This window comes from Labrus bergylta, chromosome 7 (genome assembly GCF_963930695.1).
Source record: "Labrus bergylta chromosome 7, fLabBer1.1, whole genome shotgun sequence".
NCBI classification, from domain to species: Eukaryota; Metazoa; Chordata; class Actinopteri; order Labriformes; family Labridae; genus Labrus; species Labrus bergylta.
In genome coordinates this window covers 3,358,272-3,380,905 of record NC_089201.1, presented here as the reverse complement: position 1 = coordinate 3,380,905, position 22,634 = coordinate 3,358,272, and the positions used below count along the sequence as shown (strand labels likewise).

At 37.5% G+C, this 22,634-nt stretch overlaps 3 protein-coding genes across 5 annotated transcripts in view; 1 reads left to right on the top strand and 2 right to left on the bottom strand.

Annotated features, from left to right (window-relative positions):
* Nucleotides 1-5,728, top strand: part of pllp (plasmolipin) — an 11,298-nt gene extending 5,570 nt beyond the window's left edge. Inside the window, exons 2-4 of the mRNA XM_020639109.3 lie at nucleotides 740-913; nucleotides 1,357-1,473; nucleotides 3,668-5,728. Of these exons, the coding sequence (XP_020494765.1) occupies nucleotides 740-913; nucleotides 1,357-1,473; nucleotides 3,668-3,775 (399 nt within the window). The 3' untranslated portion in view covers nucleotides 3,776-5,728. The remainder of the gene's footprint in view (nucleotides 1-739; nucleotides 914-1,356; nucleotides 1,474-3,667) is intronic.
* arl2bp (ADP-ribosylation factor-like 2 binding protein) lies at nucleotides 5,725-10,068 on the bottom strand. 2 transcript variants are annotated; one of them, XM_020639131.3, is made up of 7 exons: nucleotides 9,964-10,068; nucleotides 9,633-9,693; nucleotides 8,115-8,176; nucleotides 7,169-7,275; nucleotides 6,979-7,064; nucleotides 6,674-6,770; nucleotides 5,725-6,568 (listed from the first exon to the last, which is right to left on the bottom strand). In XM_020639131.3, exons 1-7 carry the CDS (start codon nucleotides 9,980-9,982, stop codon nucleotides 6,470-6,472), a joined length of 531 nt encoding a protein of 176 aa, XP_020494787.1. In that variant the 5' UTR covers nucleotides 9,983-10,068; the 3' UTR covers nucleotides 5,725-6,469. The 2 variants fall into 2 exon arrangements, with proteins under 2 accessions (XP_020494787.1, XP_020494788.1); XM_020639132.3 differs by having other exon boundaries at nucleotides 9,633-9,690; nucleotides 9,964-10,045.
* Nucleotides 10,069-11,075: 1,007 nt separating this feature from the next.
* Nucleotides 11,076-19,682, bottom strand: LOC109987883 (tumor necrosis factor receptor superfamily member 5). Of its 2 annotated transcripts, none has more exons than XM_065956521.1 (10): nucleotides 19,499-19,682; nucleotides 15,161-15,318; nucleotides 14,821-14,914; nucleotides 14,284-14,406; nucleotides 13,863-14,018; nucleotides 12,581-12,668; nucleotides 12,321-12,490; nucleotides 12,191-12,204; nucleotides 12,039-12,116; nucleotides 11,076-11,930 (listed from the first exon to the last, which is right to left on the bottom strand). In XM_065956521.1, the coding sequence occupies exons 2-10, from the start codon at nucleotides 15,188-15,190 to the stop codon at nucleotides 11,688-11,690; spliced, it is 996 nt and encodes a 331-aa protein (XP_065812593.1). In that variant the 5' UTR covers nucleotides 15,191-15,318; nucleotides 19,499-19,682; the 3' UTR covers nucleotides 11,076-11,687. The 2 variants fall into 2 exon arrangements, with proteins under 2 accessions (XP_065812593.1, XP_065812594.1); XM_065956522.1 differs by having other exon boundaries at nucleotides 12,039-12,104; nucleotides 19,499-19,680.
* Between the last annotated feature and the right edge of the window lie 2,952 nt (nucleotides 19,683-22,634).

Sequence of the window (22,634 nt, the reverse complement as noted above, 5' to 3'; positions counted from 1 at the left end):
ATACAGACGCTAAAAGAGGAGCGTTGTGTGGTTTCTGTCTGCATGACGTCTCTGTTTTAAAGAACCACAGTGGTTCATTTTGGACATAAAGCAGTAATTAAATATCCTAATGTCTTGTTTACTCTATGTGTTCTCTATACATTTAGCATGGATTCTTTGGTATACATTTTTTTAATGTCAAAGAAACCATGCTGAATGTATAGAGAGCACGTAGAGTAAACAATACATTATATGACATTTAATTACTGCTTTATGTCCAAAATGAACCACTGTGGTTCTTCAAAACAGAGATGTCATTTTTTACTTTGCCAAAAAAAAGTCCTAACATTTTCAGGATTAAAGTTGTGTTATTACGAGAATAAAGCTGCACTTTCAGGTGGTGTGTTATTTTGAAGTTGAATATCAGAAGTGCAACCAGCAAACCAAACACCCGGCCACTGGCTCCCCAGAAACAATAAAACATTTAAAAATAAGAGCATTTCTATATGTATTAGATCAAATTCAAATAACGTGTTTAGCTGTCCTTAATATTAGCATTTCATTTGATCTGTTAAAGCGGCAAGAGGTTCACCCTTATGTGTTCTCCTTTACTCATAGTTTATTAATTCATAGTTATTGTCCTTTTCATTTATTTAACAGTTGAATTGAACAGTTTATCCTCTTGGCACCTTTAATTTTCCTTCACACCTCATCTTCTTCTTCATTATTGATCTGTCTTGTCTTTCTTTCGTCTCTGTAGGTTATGGGGCTGCTCCACTGGGCACTGATAGCCAGCGCCTCCTACACAGTGTTACCAGTGTACGGCTGGGTTATGTTTGTGGCCGTCACTCTGTGGATCCTCACCACCATCCTCTTCTTCATGATCCTGTTCGGGGCCCAGGAAAAACTCACCTTTGTCCCCTGGCCATTGACGGTAAGGAATGACATGGGGGAGGTAAAATAACGTTTTGTAATATTTAGGCAGAGATATTGCCCAAAAAATAACTTTTAATAGAAATATTTAATATCAATCTTGAATCCCTCTCTGGCATTAAGGTCCTGAAAACTGAAACACTAAGTTTTTCATTATTAAAATATTTTTGAGGACTTTATTTACCTTTCATGCATACTGGTCACTACAGTTTGATGAAATGGTTTCAAGCATAGACTGTAAATTTTAATAGATGAAGCCTGAGTGACATCACCTGCAGGGGGCTCCGGAGGCTGACAACCGAAGACTTGCAGGATTTTGCACTTCTGTATTGGTTTCATTTTTCAACACCAGAGGTTAAAAAAAAAAGACAGAAAAAGGAGCCAACAAATTTAAAAAGTGGAGAATTTGTTGTTTGCTAATGTCTTTTTTTCTCTTTTTAATAGGTGATGGGGTATAACGGCATAGCAACACTCCTTTATTTGACCGCCTTCTTGGCCAACGCAGCATCTGTGCATCCCTTCAAACATTCTTATTTCCACGGACATTTTGGAGCAGCTGCTGTAAGACGCCTGACACCACTCAAACACTCACACCACTTTCACACATGCACTGCACTCCTGAAAAATGTCAACACATTCCTACATTGCAGGTAAGAACAAAAAAGTCAGAATGCATTGACCCCAACATTACAATGACTTTAGCCTGCAGCCCTATGAGTTAACTGATAGTCTGGGACATTAACAGCTAGCAAGTAGGCAATTTAATAAGTTGCCTTTAATCGATTTCAACTGTTGTGTGATGTGGGTACATCTCTGTACATTTTGGGATGTCAGTCCAGAAAAAGTAATAGCCTTAGTACTCCACCCAGGGAGCCCCTCCCTCATCTTAACCAAACTTTCCAGATCCAAGCAAGTGCCCAACATAGATAATCTCCTGCTATGTGGGACGTGTGGGACATGTGTGGGACTAAAATATTAGACAGAGCCAGAGTCTGTGTAGTTTGGGATCCTCTGTGGCATAACATAACACACATTTAACTTATCAATCAATCAATCATTGTTTGCATTGCGCCAATCTTGAGACGTTTTACAAAACAGCAGGTAGAAGACCTTACTCATTTTTATGTGACAAAAGAAAAATGGTATAGGGGGAGCTGTGATAAGATGCAGGAGGGATTTCTCCTTTGTATTCCTCACGTTCCTGTTGTCCACACTTCCTTGCCGCTGAGGTGGAGGTCAGAGCAGGTCGTTCATGAATGAGGACAGCGGTGGTTGTGGGGACGACACAGTCCGATGGTGGTGGCTGGGTGTCAGGGACGTTGGGTGGTAGTAGTGCCCGATTACCTCATTGAAGTTTGGGGGAGCTCAATCTGCTCGAGAGGGCCTGGCATCTGCTTCTGGGACAAGGCCTTGGTACAGTCCACAGCACAACAGATTATTGTGTCTGTTCTGAATTTTATAGTTTGATCAATAGGTCGGCTGTGGTGGTAGAGTCACTCGTCTTAAACTGGAAGGTCAGGGTTCCATCCCCAGCTCCTGCAGCCACATGTCCGATGTGTCATTGGGCAAGACACTTCACCCCAAGTTGCTCCCACTGCTTTGTCAGCAGCGTATAGATGTGTATGAATGAGATTAGTTACTTCTCATGAACTCTTAACACAGCAGCCTCTACCATCAGTGTGTGAATGTGTAGGTGTGACCTGTGGTGTAAAAGCACTTTGAATAGTCAGATGACTAGAAAAGTGTTATACAAGCTCAAGTCCATTTACCATTTACCATCAATGTACCATCTGTTTATATCATGGAGGCGGAGCTTGTGACCTACACTGCAGCCAGTAAGTAGGGGGAGCTCCAAATGTTTTTTTGGCTTCACTTTTAGGGAGCTGTCATGTTGTCAGTGTGCATAAACAGTCACTGATCAAGAGTCTAATGCCTGGAAATAGTCAGGAGTCCTTAAAGGAGTTTCAGACACACTCCCTGTGGATGCATCTATAAACAGATTTATATATATTACACAATTGGATTAATCAATAGGAAAAATTAAGTCTGTAAAGTTGTTCAGTTGATTGAAAATTGTACATATTAGCAGGTTTCCCCTCCTGCACTGTTTAGCTAGGTGTGATTCAAATGGCATGTTTGCTTATCAGCCACGGTCAGGTACACTCACACAAAACTTAAAGCGAGGCAGATAGGAAAAGCTGTATGGCTCACATGGCTGTAAATCATATCAGTTCATTGGTGTTTAAAAGCCTATTTACCTTTACACCGCAGCTGCAGTACTCGCTTCTCCCCTGCACTCTTTATGGGAGTAAATGTTCAAAAAAAAGGGATGTCGATGTAGGGCAGCCGATTCAGAGTTGATGTGTGTGTTTGTGTGTGTCAGACAGAAATCTGCACACTTGGACAAAGATTACAAGTTGAATAGTCCGGCCCACAGGTGAAAGTGCATTCTGGTTTACAGCTACAGTGGCATTTAAGACACACACGCCCTGTCCTATCACAAACTCAGTTCCATTTCATGCCATTTGACAGGATTATTTACAGATTACAGCAGTAAAAGTTAATAAAAAACATCTACCTGGAATCCATCAGGTGTGAACACATACAAATGTATTTGTGATTTATGTGTCTTGTTGAAGATCTGAGACTTTTTTCTCTTCTTTTATGGACTCATTTAAAGGCGTGTCTTTATCTCTCTTCTCCCCCTTTTCGCCTCCTGACCCGACCGTGTTGCTCTGCCTCTCTTTCTGTTCAGTTCTTCGCTGCCGTGGTCACATTGGCGTACGGTGCCAGTGCTTTCTTCTCCTATTTGGACTGGAAGGGAGATGGAGGAAACGCAGCCACCAACTCAGTGCCGACCTAGGACAGAAAACTGTGACGCTTATCAGGAGAAAGTCATGTTTTCTCCTCCAAATTTTTTAATACTGTCACTCAACCACGACTGCTGACTCTGGGAACCCAGACCTCAGTAGACCTTTCATTCACATTATGGGAACAAATTGTTTTTCAGCACTGGATAATCCAATCAGGTGTTGCTCAGATTCTGCATCCCGACATAATACTTTGATGAAGTGGCTTTGTTGGGTAACTTTCCAGTTGCCACTTGCCACACTCGCTCATTTCTTGGATGGGGGAATTAATTCATGTTCCAGCTATGAAAAGTCAAGTACATAACCACTGAAAAACTGCAACTTGTGTTTACAATGAGAACAAGTTATGACATGATAAAGTAAAGCGCTTTATATTGGCTGGAAGATGGGTTTTGTAACCTTACCTATAGCTGAGCTTACTAGCCAGCTGTGGGCTCACCCAGCGAGTATTTTTTGATGAAAAGACATTCAAAAGAGTTTTCAATGACTATTTGAAGACATTTATCTATACATAGATTAACCTCTATTATTTTGACTGTTTGAAAATTTGTTGAGATTTGGTCTCGTTTTCAACACTAAAATCCCGGTGAGTGCTCACTGGGCACTTGTAATATAAGCACTCGAGCGATCAGCCATCTTGCCATTTAAAGTCTCTATAGATTGAATAATGTCTCTAAATGTCAATGTTGGTGTAAAGCTGTAAAGTTATGTACTTGATCCTCTTCATTGATAAAAAATTTTGATTTAACGATATGGTTTTGAACTTGTACCAATGTTTTTCTGACCCTAAGTGTCTCTAGTCTAGTCTACAAACCCCCAATCATAAGAAAATTCCATCCTCTCCATCTTTTGCCTACTCCACTTTTCCCTATGTGACATCACACAAAGGGAAAACTTCTTGTTTACAGAGCATTGTTTATGTTGGTGAGTAATGCCAGAACATTGTACTGTGAAGCCCTGACTCCTGTGTGAAAAACTGTGATTCTCATATTAATTAAAGGTCACATATTGTGCAAATTACACTTTAACATGTTTTTCTAACACTAACGTGTGTCCCTTGTCTGTCGACAATCCCAGCTATTATGAGAAAAGTCCATCCTCTGCGTCTTTTGCCTGCTCCACTTTTCAGAAAATGTGTGCTCAAACAGGCCGTTTGGAGATTTTCCCTTCATGACATCACAAAGGGCAGTAACTCCTCCCCCAGGTGGGTGACTCTCCCACAGCTAGGTGTTTGTTCTGCCCTCTGAGTCTGCCTTCTCACCATAAACCATAGGACATGGAGCCACCCAAGTCCTCCCAGAGAGGGGGCGTGGTCAGACACAGCTCATTTACATATTTAAAGTTACAGACACAGAAACAGCCTGTTCTGAGGAGGGCTGAAATTGAGGGGTTTATAGACGTGATCAAATACAGGATCAGAGTGGATATAGAACAAAACACTTCACAGACATGTTTTTGGTAGCTCTGAGAATTATTTAAACTGGTTGATAATATGTGACCTTTAAGCCTCCTAACATGGTCTGTAAAGAATACATGCTCGTGTAGTCTGTTTCCTGCAGATATCCATTTCAATTCCCTTTGTATATCTCACATAGGAACCTATATTTATTCAACATGGGCCGAGGAAAAGCACCACTGATGTATATACCAAATGAGATTTAAAAATGTACTGTTTTAGTTAGTATATCATGAAAATGCAACTTTTTGCAGGACGTCATCCAACTAATGATTCAAATGTGGTTCCACAAATGGGACATAAAGCCATCGAAAAATGTGTAACCCATGTGTGGTTTACATTATTGATTGGCGAGCTCCTGTTTTATGTGCCTTTATGAGGTATTTTGTGTTTTTGTACAAAAAACAAGTATGCTGGTGAAATCCTGCGGCGAGTCCTGGGGCTCCACCATGCACCTGGTCCAATAAAGCAAGTGATGATTTCAAATGAAGGCTTGAACTATTTATTTTAAAATATATTTCTACTTACAAATGTCAATACAGCATTTCACCAGTGACATCATTAAACGTAAACAATTAATACCGTCATGTAAAAAACACTTCAACATTGTCCTTTAAACGATAACTCTTAATTCTAATAGTAGACATAAACACAGACACAATCAACTTATACATTCAAAATGACTATCACAGGCACAAAAATCAATCCAATCAGTTTTCAGATGCAACAAATAATTTAAAATTGTCTTACATATTCTACTTCTGGTATATTTTTTAATACCGGGCAAAGAATTTCAAACATATCAAATGTCTCCCCTTATCACAAGGAGGTTCCTTTTTCACAAGGACCAGAGTGTAGGGTTCCCGCTCTCTTACCCAAGCAGAAAATAGAAATCTCTTGGGCGAATGTGACAAAGATGTAAGGTTATAATTTGGACTCTATCTGCATAATCCAGTGACACAATACAAATATCTCAAGGAGCTTTTTTGTCCATCGGTGTAGTTGGGGAGGATTCTTCTTTTTCCCTTAAGTGGTTCATGGAACACATATGCCATCTCATTGGTCACATTAAAAATAAAAAATTGCAGACTGTAGATTTATCTTGGGTTTACCCTGCAGCTCGAAGTCAGAGCACAGAATATACGAGAACACGGACCACAAGTTAAGGAAAATCTGAAGGCCCATGGATAATAAGGAACATGGAGGAGGAGGTCATTCAAGTGTGTGAGTTTCACTTCAGTTCAGTGCTGCTGCTGTGTTTGGAACCTGCATGGATCAGAGATGTAACAAGCAGTCCATCACCTAAGTCCAGACCTCGACCCTCCTTCTCCTGCAAGCACACAGATTCATATAACTGGGGTTAAAGCAAATCATTCAAATCAGTATCCCATATCACTTATTCTAAAGGATGTTCAGCAGACTAATTTCAACTCACTGCTCGATAATCCAGAAACATCTCCTTGAAGGCCATGAAGTCAGTAAACGTCAGCAGCATGTCAAAAATGTCCCCTGGTACCTCCTCCTTGTGTTGCCTGCAGATGGAAGAGAAACAATGGCTCAATGTGATCATGTTTTCAGAGCACCATAGTGCCACCTAGTGGTCTGTTGCACAATTAAGTTGGGAGCAAAAGTTGCACTAAACAAGAAACTGGATAATTTGACAGGTTACTTTCAATAAAACCAATAACAGAAAGTAAAATACATCTTAAAATGGCATAAAGTTGTGATGTCACATCTTACATGAGTAGCTGTATGAAATTGTTCATGTTGAAGCCGGTGATCTTATTCGTCAGCTGCTGCTCCAGGTGTTTCTCCAGCAGGTCAACCTAAACAACAGCCAACAGTTGTTAACTATGAATTTGGTTGTAAAAAACACATGATTCCTGGGTGGGATATCCAGAAGACCGCAGAGAGATATCCAGTTACTCACATATTCATTGAAGATTGGTGTGTAGCTGAGCTTGTTCTCTTCAGAGTCTTCAAACTCCATGTAGTGTTTTTCCATGAAGCTTCTCTGAAGCTGCTGGAACTCCTCCTCTAAAAGAAAATGCATCATCAGCATTAATTGGTTATCTCTAATCACTATTCCCAAATAGCACTAGAAAAAAGGACAAGACATATTGAATTATTTGAAGCATTTTAAGGATGCACTCACAATCCATACCGTGCCTAAGCCAATTCACCCCTGAAGTCCAGTTCGTTTTGCTAGTGTGAGTGCTCCGATCTGTGCGTAAGCACGGTACACTTCATTGGCTCTGGCACGCTTTGAAGAGGTGTGCTTCGGTACGGTACAGTTTATACATGAGCAAACGCACGGGTTCACAACATGGACAGCCTTCATTATTGAGAAATCCCAGAGTGTTAAGGCTGTATCTGAGTGAAATGACTCAAAAGAGCCACACCATCAGTAAAAAATAGCTGTCATGTTCTCTATGTTGTTCTCCGATGTGCGGAGGCTGACTTGACTGTGCGTCCCTTTTATTTCATTAAAAAAAAAATTTGAGTCCATCTGTCTTCTTGTATTAAGACAGTATGTACAAGAGGTAACCGGCTCAGGCCCAGTTAGTCCTGGAGCAGAGTGAGTGCAGGCCAGCAGGGGAATGGGGAGGGGGGGGCAATCGTGCTTAAGCACGGTACGGGACACCTTTGCCTAGTGTGAGTGCGCCATGAGAGCCTCAATCACAATTGATTTGGTCTCCAATACAAGAAAAATCGATTCTCTAGAAAGAAGTTGCATTTCTCATATTCTGTGGCTCAATCAATTTGTTGTCAAAGCACACAAGCAGGTGTGATATTATTAACAATACAGGACAAAGACAATCCCTTTGTTCTGACTGTTTGCTGAATAAATTTGAGAAAAGACTGACAAATCATACCCATGATGATGTCCTCTATGCAGCCAATGACAGCATCAAAAGCAGAATCTGCAGCTGAGGAACTGAAGGTAGAAGAAAATGAAGATTAGCCAGGTACACTTTAAGTTAAACCGCTTGCAACAGAAGGAGGAGTTGTTATTATATTGACACAGAGACAAGGTAGTGCTTCTGGGAACCTGTCAACTAATAAGCTCAACAAAATCACTAACTGTAGGAGATCCGTTACAGTTGTAGCAGCATGGAAACGTATTAGGGAATTAGTTTTGAGCTGATCAAGAAAACAGCTAAAGATAAATATCCATAATCACACAACTACAACATAAACAATGTCACATTTTTCAAAAGCATCTCCAATATTGATCCTAGTTTGAGCACGTTTCTGCTCGTGGAGCTTATTAGAAACATGCAGAGGCTTTTTAGGTCGGGTACAATCACTTCTATCTGAACCACTTCTCTTGCCCGCTTCCATCGCTGCAACACCTGTTGGTTTGCCGTGACAATGGCAAAACGAGGGGCGTCCAAAACGGCCGTGTGGGGATGTTTTAAAACCGCCTACCTTCTCTGGTCCAAACAAATCCAGAGCATTCAGGACCCGCATCTAAAGTTAGAAGGAGGACATACTGGCTGCTGCATTGTTGTCAGAGAAGCCAGCACTTCAACATAGCATGTTTCCTTAATGTCTGATCATATAGTAAGATCCCAAATCCACCAACAACTTCTCCCTCACCATCGATGGCTCCACAGTGCTCCCTTCCCCCCACATCCGTAACCTTGGTGTCATCTTGGACCAAACCCTCTCCTACGACAAACACATCAAACACATCACCAAAACAGCCTTTTTCCACCTCAGAAACATCGCCCGCCTCCGCCCATCCCTCTCATTTTCAGCTGCCGAGACCTACTGCAACAGTCTCCTCTGTGGTTCACCATCCAAATCACTCAAGAAACTTCAATACATCCAGAACTCCGCTGCTCGTCTCCTCACACACTCCCGCACCAGAGACCACATCACCCCTCGTTCTTCATGACCTCCACTGGCTCCTCATCCCTCAGCATATCAACTTCAAACTCCTCATCCTCACTTACAAAGCCCTTCACAACCTGGCTCCCCCCTACCTGTCTCACCTCCTCCACCGACACACTCCCACCCGCACTCTCAGGTCTGCAGATGCAAACCTCCTGTCCCCCCAGGACCAACTATCAGTCCTGGGGGGACAGGGCCTTCTCTGTTGCTGCTCCCACCCTCTGTAACTCACTCCCTAAAGACATCAGAGACTCCCCCACACTCACTTCCTACAAGAAATCCCTCAAAACTCACTTCTTCAACATTGCCTACAACCACTGACTCCCCCCCTACATCACTTCTTCATTGTACTATCTACTAACTACTTCATTGAAGCTCTTGGGACTTAAGGTCGCAGTAAACATCACCTACAGTCGATAAAGGGACTTGAGACTTGCTCTGACTCACATGAAATCCTCTTTGGACTTTCCTCTGAAGACTAAAAAGAAACCCACCTGGACGTAGCGAAGTTCTCTTCAACCACTTCTACCATGTTGTCTCCACAGCTCCAGGCTTCTGGGAAACGAGGGGAGGAAATCTCTGAGTACTTAAGAGAAGATTTAAAATAATCTACTGCACAAAATGTGACACTATAAGAGGATTGACTTCTAAACATGCTGTAAACTAGCTCTGGACGTAACTGAAAACAACATGTGTTAGCTTCACACATCCTTCATTTGTTATGTTTTTTTATTAAACTCTTTATTTCGTATTTTTAAGGATTTACAGTCAAACTTTTACCTCGAAATCGCAATAATCATAGTTGAAGTGATTTCGTGTACTTACTCAGTTCCTGGATGTCCATGTTTTCATTAAGCTGACAGGTGAAATTGCGAACGTAGTGGTTACCAAGGAAACGGCGAATGTGTGTGCGTCTCTGCTATCTTTCCGGCGGAACAAAGTCTGTGAACTTTAGTTCCTGCCTCCTTCTTATCTTTTTGAGGTGCATTACCGCCACCTACCATGCTGGAGTGTCGGCCACAGTGTTAAGATTACTACCTTACTTATTCAGTTCTTATTCCTTGTTATTGTTTGCTCTCTCCTGTTTTTTTTTTCTATTGCTTTCTTTCTTCCCACTTTTTGTTGAATTTGATAAAGATGACTTCCTTTATGCTCTACATCCCAAAACTTTTCAGACTACTGCTTTAGCCTCAGCTTTACTGAAAGCTACCTCCATGATTGAACCTTTCCTTAGGTTTGTTTTGCCTGAGAAATTCAGTGAGATATCATTTTAACCGTGCAGATATTAAACATTTTCTATATTCTTTTGCATTTGGCTCAATCATCAGGTAACAGTTTTTGTCCAATTGATCTTTGAAATGCTTCACAACTCTTGGTCCATGTGCAGAAGCAAAAGAGTAAATCTAACTTTTTGTTACCCTTAAGTAAGTTTCTGTGATGTGTTACTACTGCAGACAAACAATAAAAAGGAAAAATCTTCCTCGCATCATACGGAGGTCAAAGTGATCTTTGCTTTACAAAGTAGGCTGTCATCTTAAAAATCAGCATCTAGACTATTCACTTTGATACAAAAGAGCGGTAAGTTAACTTCACAAAAATATCTGGTCCATCAGGTATTTATGTAAAAGGAGGAAAAGTGAGAGAGGGAGTGCTGGGTGGGTGGAGAGGGAGGTTGGGGTAGGCAGGTGTGGGAAATATTGGGAGAATTCTTCTCTTTGCCCCCCTCATTGCCATTATTCTTTACTTGTATGTATACTTTCTGTGCTGTGGTAATCCAGGGGAGAGAGAAGATTCAATCTTTGTTTGCCCCTTTAGTCAGCTGTCTTCATCTCTCTTTTGAAATGTATTGTATATGGGATTATGTGTGTATATATATATATATATGCCTACTGTATTTGATTCCCCTGTCCTATTTGTGGGCTGTTGACGAAACCACATCTTGTTTTTTCTTTATTGTAAGTAACAATGTTTAAACATAAATAATAAAAAAATATTGATCCCAAAAAAAACAAACCCAAAAACAATGAAAAGTTGACGTACAAACAGATTATACAAGGACTTAAAACAGGAGACACGAAGAATGATCAGTCATATAAAACATCACATCACAAAACATTCACTTCTTGTTTTAGTTTCTGAAAACAGAATGAATAAAGAGTCTCCCGGACATGTAACCTCACTCAGCGCTCTGACATCACTAGTCATACATTTCCTCACCAATATTTAGTTCAATCAGAAATAAAGTGTTTCACAGAAAGACATCACATGAATTATTTTAACATTCAGTACAATGAAAGTATCCACAGAAAAGAGAAATCTATCTCACCATGTTTTTACATAACTGGATGTATAAAGTACAAAAACTGTACAAGGAACAAAAAAATCTCAGTTCAGCTTTTTTAGTTTCATCAATAAAAACAACAGGTCACACTCATCCATTCATATCCATTCATACACATTCATAAGCCGCAGACGAAGTAGGGGGAGCACCTCTGGGTTAAGTGTCTTGTCCAAGGACACACCGAACATGTGGCTGCTGACTTTGCAGCTTATTCTGAATCATTTTGGTCAGATACAGCCGTAAAACTTCTTGAAAAGATTTCTTGAACGCTGTCAAAGAGGCGTGCCAGCGTGTTTGTGCTATGTATGAACTCTACCCTGCCGAGGCATAACTCAATGTCTGTTAAAGAGTGTGATCGCGTCCTAAGTGGGTCAGCATCGTACGGCTCGGCAAAGGATCCTGGAGATGATCTACTCAGAGCCAGCACCAATTTTAACTCACCTTTCACAACCTGAGGAGAAAAGACATTTAGTTTAAAGCAAACATTTAGTAAAGCTGTAAAAACATGACAGAGTTGATCTCAGTCAGTGAACATTTGATCAAAGCTCTGCTGGCTCACCTTTGGCTCTTCATCTGACTTTAGATCTTCCATCTCCAGGACTACATCTTCTGTATTCACAGCTTCCTGTACAGGAAACTTAAACAAGTGAGTGACTTTATTTAATCATTGAACATAAAACAGGTCGAGAGTAAAGAGAGTTTAAAACATACCTGCGATCTTTGTCCTGGAATAAACCATTAGATAAATATAATAAAAATAAAAATAAAATTAATGATGACACAGACCATAATATCTATAAAATAAACATGATCATGTTCATTGTCACAGTGAAAACCTTACCTGAATGTTTTCTTATCCACCATCCGAGGCAAAACATTCCAAGTACAATGAGTAAAAACATCACAACAGCACCGACTATCAGTCCAGTCCAGAGTGACAGTAGTCCTCCACACTGAGCATTCTCTGTCTTAGTTCCTGATGTCAGCAGCGTTAGACCCTCTGATTCACATCTGTAATGATAGAGGGATAGTTATTACAGGAACATCTGTAGGATCTCATGAACTCAGGTGTGTCCATGTGCGATGTGAAGCTTCACTCACTGTTTGTGTTTCTGACAAGATGTAAACGTCCCGTCTGAAAATGTTCCATCAGAGCAGGTTGAGCACACGGTGTCTGTGGAGGAAGTTCCTGCAGGAAATACGGAAGACATGTGCCGAGACTATTTCACAAAGGTTGTTTTAGACATGAGTGTCACACAAACACAAATCACCATAAAGGTTATAAAACTCATACAAAATGAAGTCATAAAATGATTGTATCATTTTTTCAAACTTCAGCTAACCAAAGGCCCCACTATGGACAAGAGTTGTAAATTAGCAATAGCTATAAACTCTCCGTGCAGCACATCAGTTTCATGCTCTGTGTTGAAACTATGTTCGTACCTATTAAATAAATAAATTCAATTCAACAGGAAAAGTTAAGGATCCTGTGAAATTTGCCTCAATTACAGGCGAGCCCAGAGGAAACTCAACGCTGTTCTTAAACCATTTGGACTACATTTTTTTGATTGATTGATTTTATCAACCCTTATGGGTTCATGTGCGGCTTACATTAACATTAAAATCTGCTATAACACAGGTTCCTTTTTTAAAACACAACTCAAGTTTTTCATAATGGTCTAGCCAAAAGAAATCAGTGTAAATTGAGGATTTAAAAAAAAAAAGAACATCCTTGATGTCATCTTAGATCGGACAGTAAAACAGAAAGTAAATCTCATTTTCAATTTCACCAAGCTCACACAACAAACAAACTCTGTCTTCCTCTGGAATGGCATTAAACCTGCCGCTTTCTAAAGCTAAAGGTAATGTTCATGAACGTAGCTGTGCGCAGAAGGATCTTTCTTTGTCTTTTGGTTAAATTAAACTTAACATAGGCTTCCACTCAGTAATGTTCGGTTTAGAACCATAATTCAAACGACCATTTCTCTCTCTGTACATAAGAAGCATATTACTCTGAACAGAACAGATCAGCAAAATATTTTTCACATTTATATCGAACAATTCCTAAAACAGATATCATTCCCCATTCTCTAGTTTTATTTCCATGGGAACTCCACTAGACTTTCTAAGACCTAATTTATTAATTTAATTCCAAAGCTGTTGGGGATTATGGGTTTGTAGGTGATCAATGTGCAATGAAAGACCTCTATTAAACTTGTGTTTCACAGTGTGTAACCTCATGTCAAATTAGATTTGTGCTTCCTTAAATTTAGAGAGATTTCTCCGCTGTTCTTATATTGTCCCACAGCATCCGCAATTCCTGATTCCAGAAGGGTTTGAATAGCACACTATGGAGAGCACACTAACCGTGTAGCACACTAACCGTTTTCTTTGATGTATTCTCCTGGTTCACAGCGTCTGTGTTTCTTTGCTTCCACACAGTTGTCCTTTCTAGAGTCAGAGCAATAAAAGCCTTCCAGAGGTTCACACACTGTGTCTGATACTAACGTACACAGCATCTTTATCTGCAGACCAGAACCTGTCGACACAAACACAGAGATTATTTATGGAACTACTGTACTTCTGCTCTACTAAAGAACAGTTTGGTGTAAGAAAATAACAAATACTCTGATCATCTCTGTGTTAGAGATCTGCTGAAGTTAATCAAACTCAAACTAACTAAAGGTCATAAAGCTGGTTTTAGAATGATGACTGTTTAGTAACATGTTTTGATCTTTATTTAGTTGTGACAATTTCTCGATTAGTTTTCCTCCAAAGTTTGATAAATAATGTAAGAGATCTACCTTCACAGTTTGTACATCTGTAGCACTCTCTACGGGAAGTCGGCTGGTCCATAAAGGTTCCTTCAGTGCAGGGCTTACAGAGAGTACTTATTAACTCTGTGCAGTCTTCATGAACTTGACCTCCTGTTTAAAACAACATTAAGAAATCATTTTTAAGGCCCGAGCACCGACCTCGGATCGAGGACCCTCTTAGATCCCTAATGATTATTAGGGCCCGAGCACACACAGGGAAGAAAAATGTAAACCCAAAACAGGACAGGTTACACACTCCCAAAGAAAAGTGTTTTCAACTTCCCTCAATCAGAGCGACATCATCTTCATCATCATCATCCTCATCATCATCATCATCACCATCATCATCATCATCATCATCATCATCATCTTCATTGTCATCATCATCATCATCATCATCATCTTCTTCATTATCATCATCATTATCATCATCATCATCAGGACAGACGCAGATTGTTAACCAGGTGTAAAATGTCTCTGACATAAATGCAAATGAAATAAAGTTCATTATTAACTGGACCTTACCAGGTGGACACTTGCGACAGCATCTATCATTGATCTCATACGTATATTTATCACATGAGAAAGTTTGACCTGTGAAGACAATCATCAGGAGAATCTGTGAAGAGAAAGAGAAATGTTCTCACTGAAGACAAACTGTAAAACAGAGAGAAATCTAAAATCATCATCCAGTCCATGTGAGAGAGAAGAGGTAAAGAGTGAAAGAGTTCAAATCTTCACATCTAAAGTTTGTCTATTTGTAAATGTGAAGAACAATCATTAAGAACAAACACAGAAAGAAATGTTGATGAGGAGAAATATAAAATCTGAATCACTGCTCAGATAATTTAATAAGATCATTTACCAGAAACGTTGCAGCTGATCCAGGTCTCATTCTCTCTTTTACAGCAGACCATCACAGATTTCTCATCTGTTTGAAGTGACTCAAATGGAGATTTAGGAGGAAGAGAAATGTAAACCCCAAACAGGACAGGTTACAAACTCCCAAGTGTTTTCAACTTCCTGCAATCAGAGACATCATCATCATCATCATCATCACCTTTATCATCATCATCATCTTCATCGTCATCTTCATCTTCATCTTCAATAGCATCATCTTCATCATCATCATCATCATCATCTTTATCATCATCATCATCATCATCATCATCATCTTCATCGTCATCTTCATCTTCAATAGCATCATCTTCATCATCATCATCATCATGATGGGTTTTCATTTACAAATGACAATGGAGGATAAAAGAAGAGCTCTGTGTGTTTGGACTGAAACTAGAGGATTAAAGTGGTAAATTGTGGGACCTCTGTCATTCCTGTTGATCGTTCCGTGACAGAAGAGAAGTCTGTTAACAGATTATTCACACGTTCACTAACGTATTAACAACACTTTAACTGTCACGTCACATAAATATGTTGGTGAAAATGTCTCTAAACAAAGGAACACTACACCAAAAATAAATGTCAAAATAAAAAGTTCTCTAGCTTGATATAACACCTCGTCTCGCCCCACTCATCATTATTTACACTCACGTATGAATATTATATATATATATATATATATATATATATATATATATATATATATTAAAAGGTTTTAATATCAGTGTCCCCTTTTCTCTAAACTAAACGTCTGTGACCACTCCATTACAGCTATGAACACTGTTAGAAATTACAATTAAATATTATTTAAAAGTGAAGATCCCTCTCGGGTAACACGGTTATACTAGAGGAACTTGGGCCCCTAAAAGTTGAGAGACCCCTACCCAAGGTAGAACAAAGCACAAACATATTTTTTCATAACTTGAACTTGTCTAGTTTATGAAACGGATAGTTGTATAAAAATATTTTACTGCAAAATAACTTTTTTTGGATGTTTTATACATCTTACAAAAAAACGAAAATAGGTCAAATTAGGGCTTCTCCAAAGGGACAGCTCTAGCCTTATCACATGTATCTCTGGGAATCAGAATCAGAATTTCACCAAATTTGGACAGGATGTTCACAGATAGTTATTAGTTACAATTAAGTAAAGTTTTTATTAATACCATTTTCAATGTTTTTTATTTTTCAATTGAAAATTGAAACAAAAATTCAAAAGGTATGTATATCAAAGTCTGTCATTTCTTAAGTAAGGACACCAAACATTAAAATATGTAATTTGTATCTTCTTTAGACTGTTATCTCAACATAAAAGCAAGTTATTTGACTTGTCACTTGACCCTATGCTGTCACCAGCCCCTAACAGGAAACTAGTGCAGCCAGGATTTCAGGGCGACCTGGTACATTGGGGCCCTGTGGATGTGTATGTGGGAGGAGGTGGCCACAAACAATTGATTAAGACTCAACAACAAGACACAATATAATTGTACTCTGTAATACATATATATATATATATATATATATATATATAATTAAACATTTAATAGTAATTCCTAATACATTTTGTCTCATATTTTCTATCTTACATATGATTTATATCAGGGGTGCCCAACCTTTTTTGAACCAAGATCTACTTTTAAAGTTGCCAGTCTGCCGAGATCTACCAGTCCACATAGTGAGCCATAGCCGTTACCAACAGCCTACAAACGCATTTAATACTCACACAACAAACAGAAAATAATAAATGAGAGTTCTGTAAAAAATAATGCAATATCGACATACTTTTTTTAAAACTCTTATTTTAGGGTTGGCTACATTTTAATATTAAGTTTGTATTTATATCACATATGTTTTCCCCTTAATTTAGTTTACAACAAACAACTTTAATCTGTGTGGAGATGTTCACAGACTACAGCAGGCTGCTGTGAGATGATGTTGCTTTTGTTAAATTAGCTGCAGACACGGTGAGAGTGAACGGAGTAAAGTCCAACCGACTGTTTGACCGGGTCACGTGTGTTCCCGCCTCGGTCCGTACAGATCACGGATCAACTGTGTGCTGTAGCACTAAAAGTAAAAAGTAAAAAGGTTCGCGTGGTGGCTGGCTCTCCAGTGCAAGTGTGTGCGTGTGCGTTTGTGTGTGTGCGTGTGTGTGTGTGCGTTTGCGTTTGCGCTGTATGTTGGTGTGCCCCGCGATGCTCACAGTCATGACAGCAGAGAGGAGCAGAGAAAAGTAGCTGCAGCTTCATCAAATGCGCTTAATACTCGTAGCATAGTTTCTATATATGACTTTTTGGTAAAACATTTACCCCCCCGGTTTTACCTGCACGTCATTGCGCATGCCTGCACTCTCTCTTGCGCGCTCTCTCTCTCTCGCTCCCCCGCTCGCTCTCTCGCTCGCTCTCTCATGCACGCAGCAATTTCATGAATAAATGAAAAATTAAATGCACACAGGTCGGAAGTATACTTGGGCTCCCCACACAGGTATCGTGTGTGGGAAACACTGCAATGAGATGAAATTGAAATCACTTTTCTATTTTACAATTGTATTTTATATTGACTAAACATCTCGCGATCGACTGAGAATCAGTCAGCGATCTACCTGTCGATCGCGATCGACTGTTTGGGCACCCCTGAGTTATATGATGACACTCAGAGTCAACCCGCTGCTTTCAACAATATTGTCACCTATGACATTGTTTCTATTTCATTCTAAAAAATTAAAGCATTGTCTTGAGATCAGTTGTGAAATATTAATGAACTAAAAAGCAGTATTGATATATATAACCTTAAGTTCTTAGAAATTAAATATACTTCATATAGTCTATTTGTATATCGGCTATACAGCCTGTTGTAGTTTTTTTTCATGTATTTCCGCCTAAACTACATGTGTGTTTAAGTGTGAAAAATTCAAAATGGTATTGATCAAAACTTTGCATAATTGTAACTAATAACTATCTGTGAACATCCTGTCCAACTTCGGTGAAATTCTGATTCTGATTCCCAGAGATACATGTGATAAGGCTTGAGCTGTCCCTTTTGGAGAAGCCCTAATTTGACCTATTTTCGTTTTTTGTTAAGATGCTTAAAACATCCAAATATTTTTATACAACCATCCGTTTCATAAACTAGACATGTTCAAGTTATGAAAAAATATGGGTGTGCTTTGTTCTACCTCGGGTAGGGGTATCTTGAAAACTAAAGCCTTTTTGGGGGGTTTGTTCCTCTACTATTAATAATTACTCAGTTTATGACTCCATTGATGACTCGTTTGAGCAGTTTGACGGAGAGAGATTGAACAGACACTCATGTACATGGTTAATTTTATACCGTTATGATGTCGATCTCTGTTCAGAAATGTCATATTTTAAATGTTTACAAAACTGGTCATCAGATTTAGGATTTTTTAAGACTTTAAATCAGTAAAGACCCCAACTTTTCCATTAACCTCCATTCATTCATATGGAATGATTTCACCCAGAAAGGGGCGTGGTCGGCATCGTTTGGGCAAAGTTCAGCTAAAGTACAAAGTACAGTAATAGCTTCTCGTGTAGCATTTTATCTTCAAATAGTGTTAAAGGGACCAGATTTTCCTCTGAGGACAGTTTGTGTATAGACTCATGAACATTTACCACAGAATCTGTAAATTTCTCCAACTTTTCTAGACATGTACTTTTCTAGACATTTACCAATCTATCATCAAACAATAATGAAGGGCACAGAGACCAGCGTTATTTTTTTAGAGCCATTTCCTGGAAAATTAAAAGACAGCCAGCTGTCTTATCTCGACGGAAAATTAATGCTTATTAATATCTTCAACATATTGTCCTCCCTGAGTCTTCTTGTTTTAGTCCTTAAGTCTTCCCTGAAGTTTTGACAATATTTTCATCAATTTCCATAAAGTCTAAAAAAAGGTGAGGCAGCCTGTGAGTGTCTCAGGATCCTCAGTGTTCATTTAGCGATCATTAGAGGATTTCTAACACTTAACACTAAAAGAAGTTTTAACTTTAAAACATCAAAGATGAACTTTTACACTGTTCTCCAATGTTGTTTAGTCTTTACTTAAATAAAATATGGTGAGAAAAACACTGACACACCTACCTTCATAGACCAAATCGCGTCACTGAAAAAAAATAATTTAACCAATAAAAGCTTCCAAAGTCCAGTTTTCACTAAATATAAAGGCCTCATTCTTTTATTATATAATATAAAGATCGTATTCTGTTATAATATAAAGATCGTATTATGTTATAATATAAAGTATATAGTAGTAGGCTATAATATATAAAATATAAATTGAACCAACTCTGATTGATGAGGACATTGAACAGACTCCATCTGATCAGGTGGAGGAGGTCATCAGATCATCTCAGATTCTTGTTACTACTCTACAAAGAGAGAGACAAGAGTATCTACTGTCTGTAAAAAAAACAAATGAATTTCATCTGTTAATGCAGTATAGTTGATCCGGACACACGAAGCCTACCTTCAAAGACCAAATCGCGTCTCTGAAAAAATTTACTTTCGGCTTTCAGCCCTTCAAAATAAAAGCTTCCAAAGTAGAACCATATAGTTTTCACTTCCTTCGGAAATAAATATAAAGATCTCGTTCTTTTATGATATACTATAAAGATCGTATACTATGGCAAGCCGTTCAGGAAATTAATATATTGAATTAAACTTTGAATATATGGAATGAAACCTTGAATATATTGAATGAAACTTTGAATATATGGAATGAAACCTTGAATATATTGAATGAAACTTTGGATATATGGAATGAAACCTTGAATATATTGAATGAAACTTTGAATATATGGAATGAAACTTGAAATATATGGAATGAAACTTTGGATATATGGAATGAAACCTTGAATATATTGAATGAAACTTTGGATATATGGAATGAAACCTTGAATATATTGAATGAAACTTTGAATATATTGAATGAAACTTTGAATATATTGAATGAAACTTTGGATATATGGAATGAAACTTTGAATATATTGAATGAAACTTTGGATATATGGAATGAAACTTTGAATATATTGAATGAAACTTTGGATATATGGAATGAAACCTTGAATATATTGAATGAAACTTTGGATATATGGAATGAAACCTTGAATATATTGAATGAAACTTTGGATATATGGAATGAAACTTTGAATATATTGAATGAAACTTTGGATATATGGAATGAAACCTTGAATATATTGAATGAAACTTTGGATATATGGAATGAAACCTTGAATATATTGAATGAAACTTTGGATATATGGAATGAAACTTTAAATATATTGAATGAAACTTTGGGGATATGGAATGAAACCTTGAATATATTGAATGAAACTTTGAATATATGGAATGAAACCTTGAATATATTGAATGAAACTTTGAATATATGGAATGAAACTTTAAATATATTGAATGAAACTTTGGATATATGGAATGAAACCTTGAATATATGGAATGAAACTTTGAATATATGGAATGAAACTTGAAATATATGGAATGAAACTTTGGATATATGGAATGAAACCTTGAATATATTGAATGAAACTTTGGATATATGGAATGAAACCTTGAATATATTGAATGAAACTTTGAATATATTGAATGAAACTTTGAATATATTGAATGAAACTTTGGATATATGGAATGAAACTTTGAATATATTGAATGAAACTTTGGATATATGGAATGAAACTTTGAATATATTGAATTAAACTTTGGATATATGGAATGAAACTTTGAATATATTGAATGAAACTTTGGATATATGGAATGAAACTTTGAATATATTGAATGAAACTTTGGATATATGGAATGAAACCTTGAATATATTGAATGAAACTTTGGACATATGGAATGAAACCTTGAATATATTGAATGAAACTTTGGATATATGGAATGAAACCTTGAATATATTGAATGAAACTTTGAATATATTGAATGAAACTTTGAATATATTGAATGAAACTTTGGATATATGGAATGAAACTTTGAATATATTGAATGAAACTTTGGATATATGGAATGAAACCTTGAATATATTGAATGTAACTTTGGATATATGGAATGAAACCTTGAATATATTGAATGAAACTTTGGATATATGGAATGAAACCTTGAATATATTGAATGAAACTTTGGATATATGGAATGAAACCTTGAATATATTGAATGAAACTTTGGATATATGGAATGAAACTTTGGATATATGGAATGAAACCTTGAATATATTGAATGAAACTTTGAATATATGGAATGAAACCTTGAATATATTGACTGAAACTTTGAATATATGGAATGAAACTTTGAATATATTGAATGAAACCTTGAATATATTGAATGAAACTTTGAATATATGGAATGAAACCTTGAATATATTGAATGAAACTTTGGATATATGGAATGAAACCTTGAATATATTGAATGAAACTTTGGATATATGGAATGAAACCTTGAATATATTGAATGAAACCTTGAATATATGGAATGAAACCTTGAATATATTGAATGAAACTTTGAATATATGGAATGAAACTTTGAATATATTGAATGAAACCTTGAATATATTGAATGAAACTTTGAATATATGGAATGAAACCTTGAATATATTGAATGAAACTTTGGATATATGGAATGAAACTTTGGATATATGGAATGAAACTTTGAATATATTGAATGAAACCTTGAATATATTGAATGAAACTTTGAATATATGGAATGAAACCTTGAATATATTGAATGAAACTTTGGATATATGGAATGAAACTTTGAATATATTGAATGAAACTTTGAATATATGGAATGAAACCTTGAATATATTGAATGAAACTTTGAATATATGGAATGAAACTTTGAATATATTGAATGAAACCTTGAATATATTGAATGAAACTTTGAATATATGGAATGAAACCTTGAATATATTGAATGAAACTTTGGATATATGGAATGAAACCTTGAATATATTGAATGAAACTTTGCTGTTGTTGTTTTTGCCTCATGTAGAGAACTTTCAATTTCTTAGTTTTGAAAGAGGGAACATTGAACACAGACTTGTCTTGCCTCGTGTCCACGGGTTGGATTATCGTATTCTTTGTAGTTGTACCAACAGAAGGATTATTTTTAATCCTGTTAATTAGCCCAGTCTGTTTGATTTTTTAAAATTTACGTTGCCTTTGATTGTTTGTATATTGTGCTATAAATGTTAATTAATTACAAGTTACTAAAACATCGCCCAAAGGCAAATTTGGACATGTTCATAATAGACGTTTAAACGTTGTATGAGAGGTATTAAGGATCCAATAAAGGGTGGCAGCAATCACCTCAGGGTGTCGGGTCAGGACACTATTTTTGATGCAAAGGCGTGTGTGAGGAAGAAAGATGGAGAATCCGGTTCCAGTTCAAGCCATTTATATACACAGTAATAA

Excerpts from the sequence above, each read along its gene's own strand:
- arl2bp (XM_020639131.3), bottom strand. Across the intron at positions 8,177-9,632 it reads GAGAACTTCGCTACGTCCAG|TTCCTCAGCTGCAGATTCTG; the intron begins GTGGGTTTCTTT and ends TTCTACCTTCAG. Across the intron at positions 7,065-7,168 it reads CACCAATCTTCAATGAATAT|GTTGACCTGCTGGAGAAACA; the intron begins GTGAGTAACTGG and ends GCTGTTGTTTAG.
- LOC109987883 (XM_065956521.1), bottom strand. The coding sequence starts at position 15,190 with ATGAGACCTGGATCAGCTGCAACGTTTCTG. Across the intron at positions 14,019-14,283 it reads CAGATGTACAAACTGTGAAG|GTTCTGGTCTGCAGATAAAG; the intron begins GTAGATCTCTTA and ends TTGTGTCGACAG. Across the intron at positions 11,931-12,038 it reads AGTCAGATGAAGAGCCAAAG|GTTGTGAAAGGTGAGTTAAA; the intron begins GTGAGCCAGCAG and ends TTTTCTCCTCAG.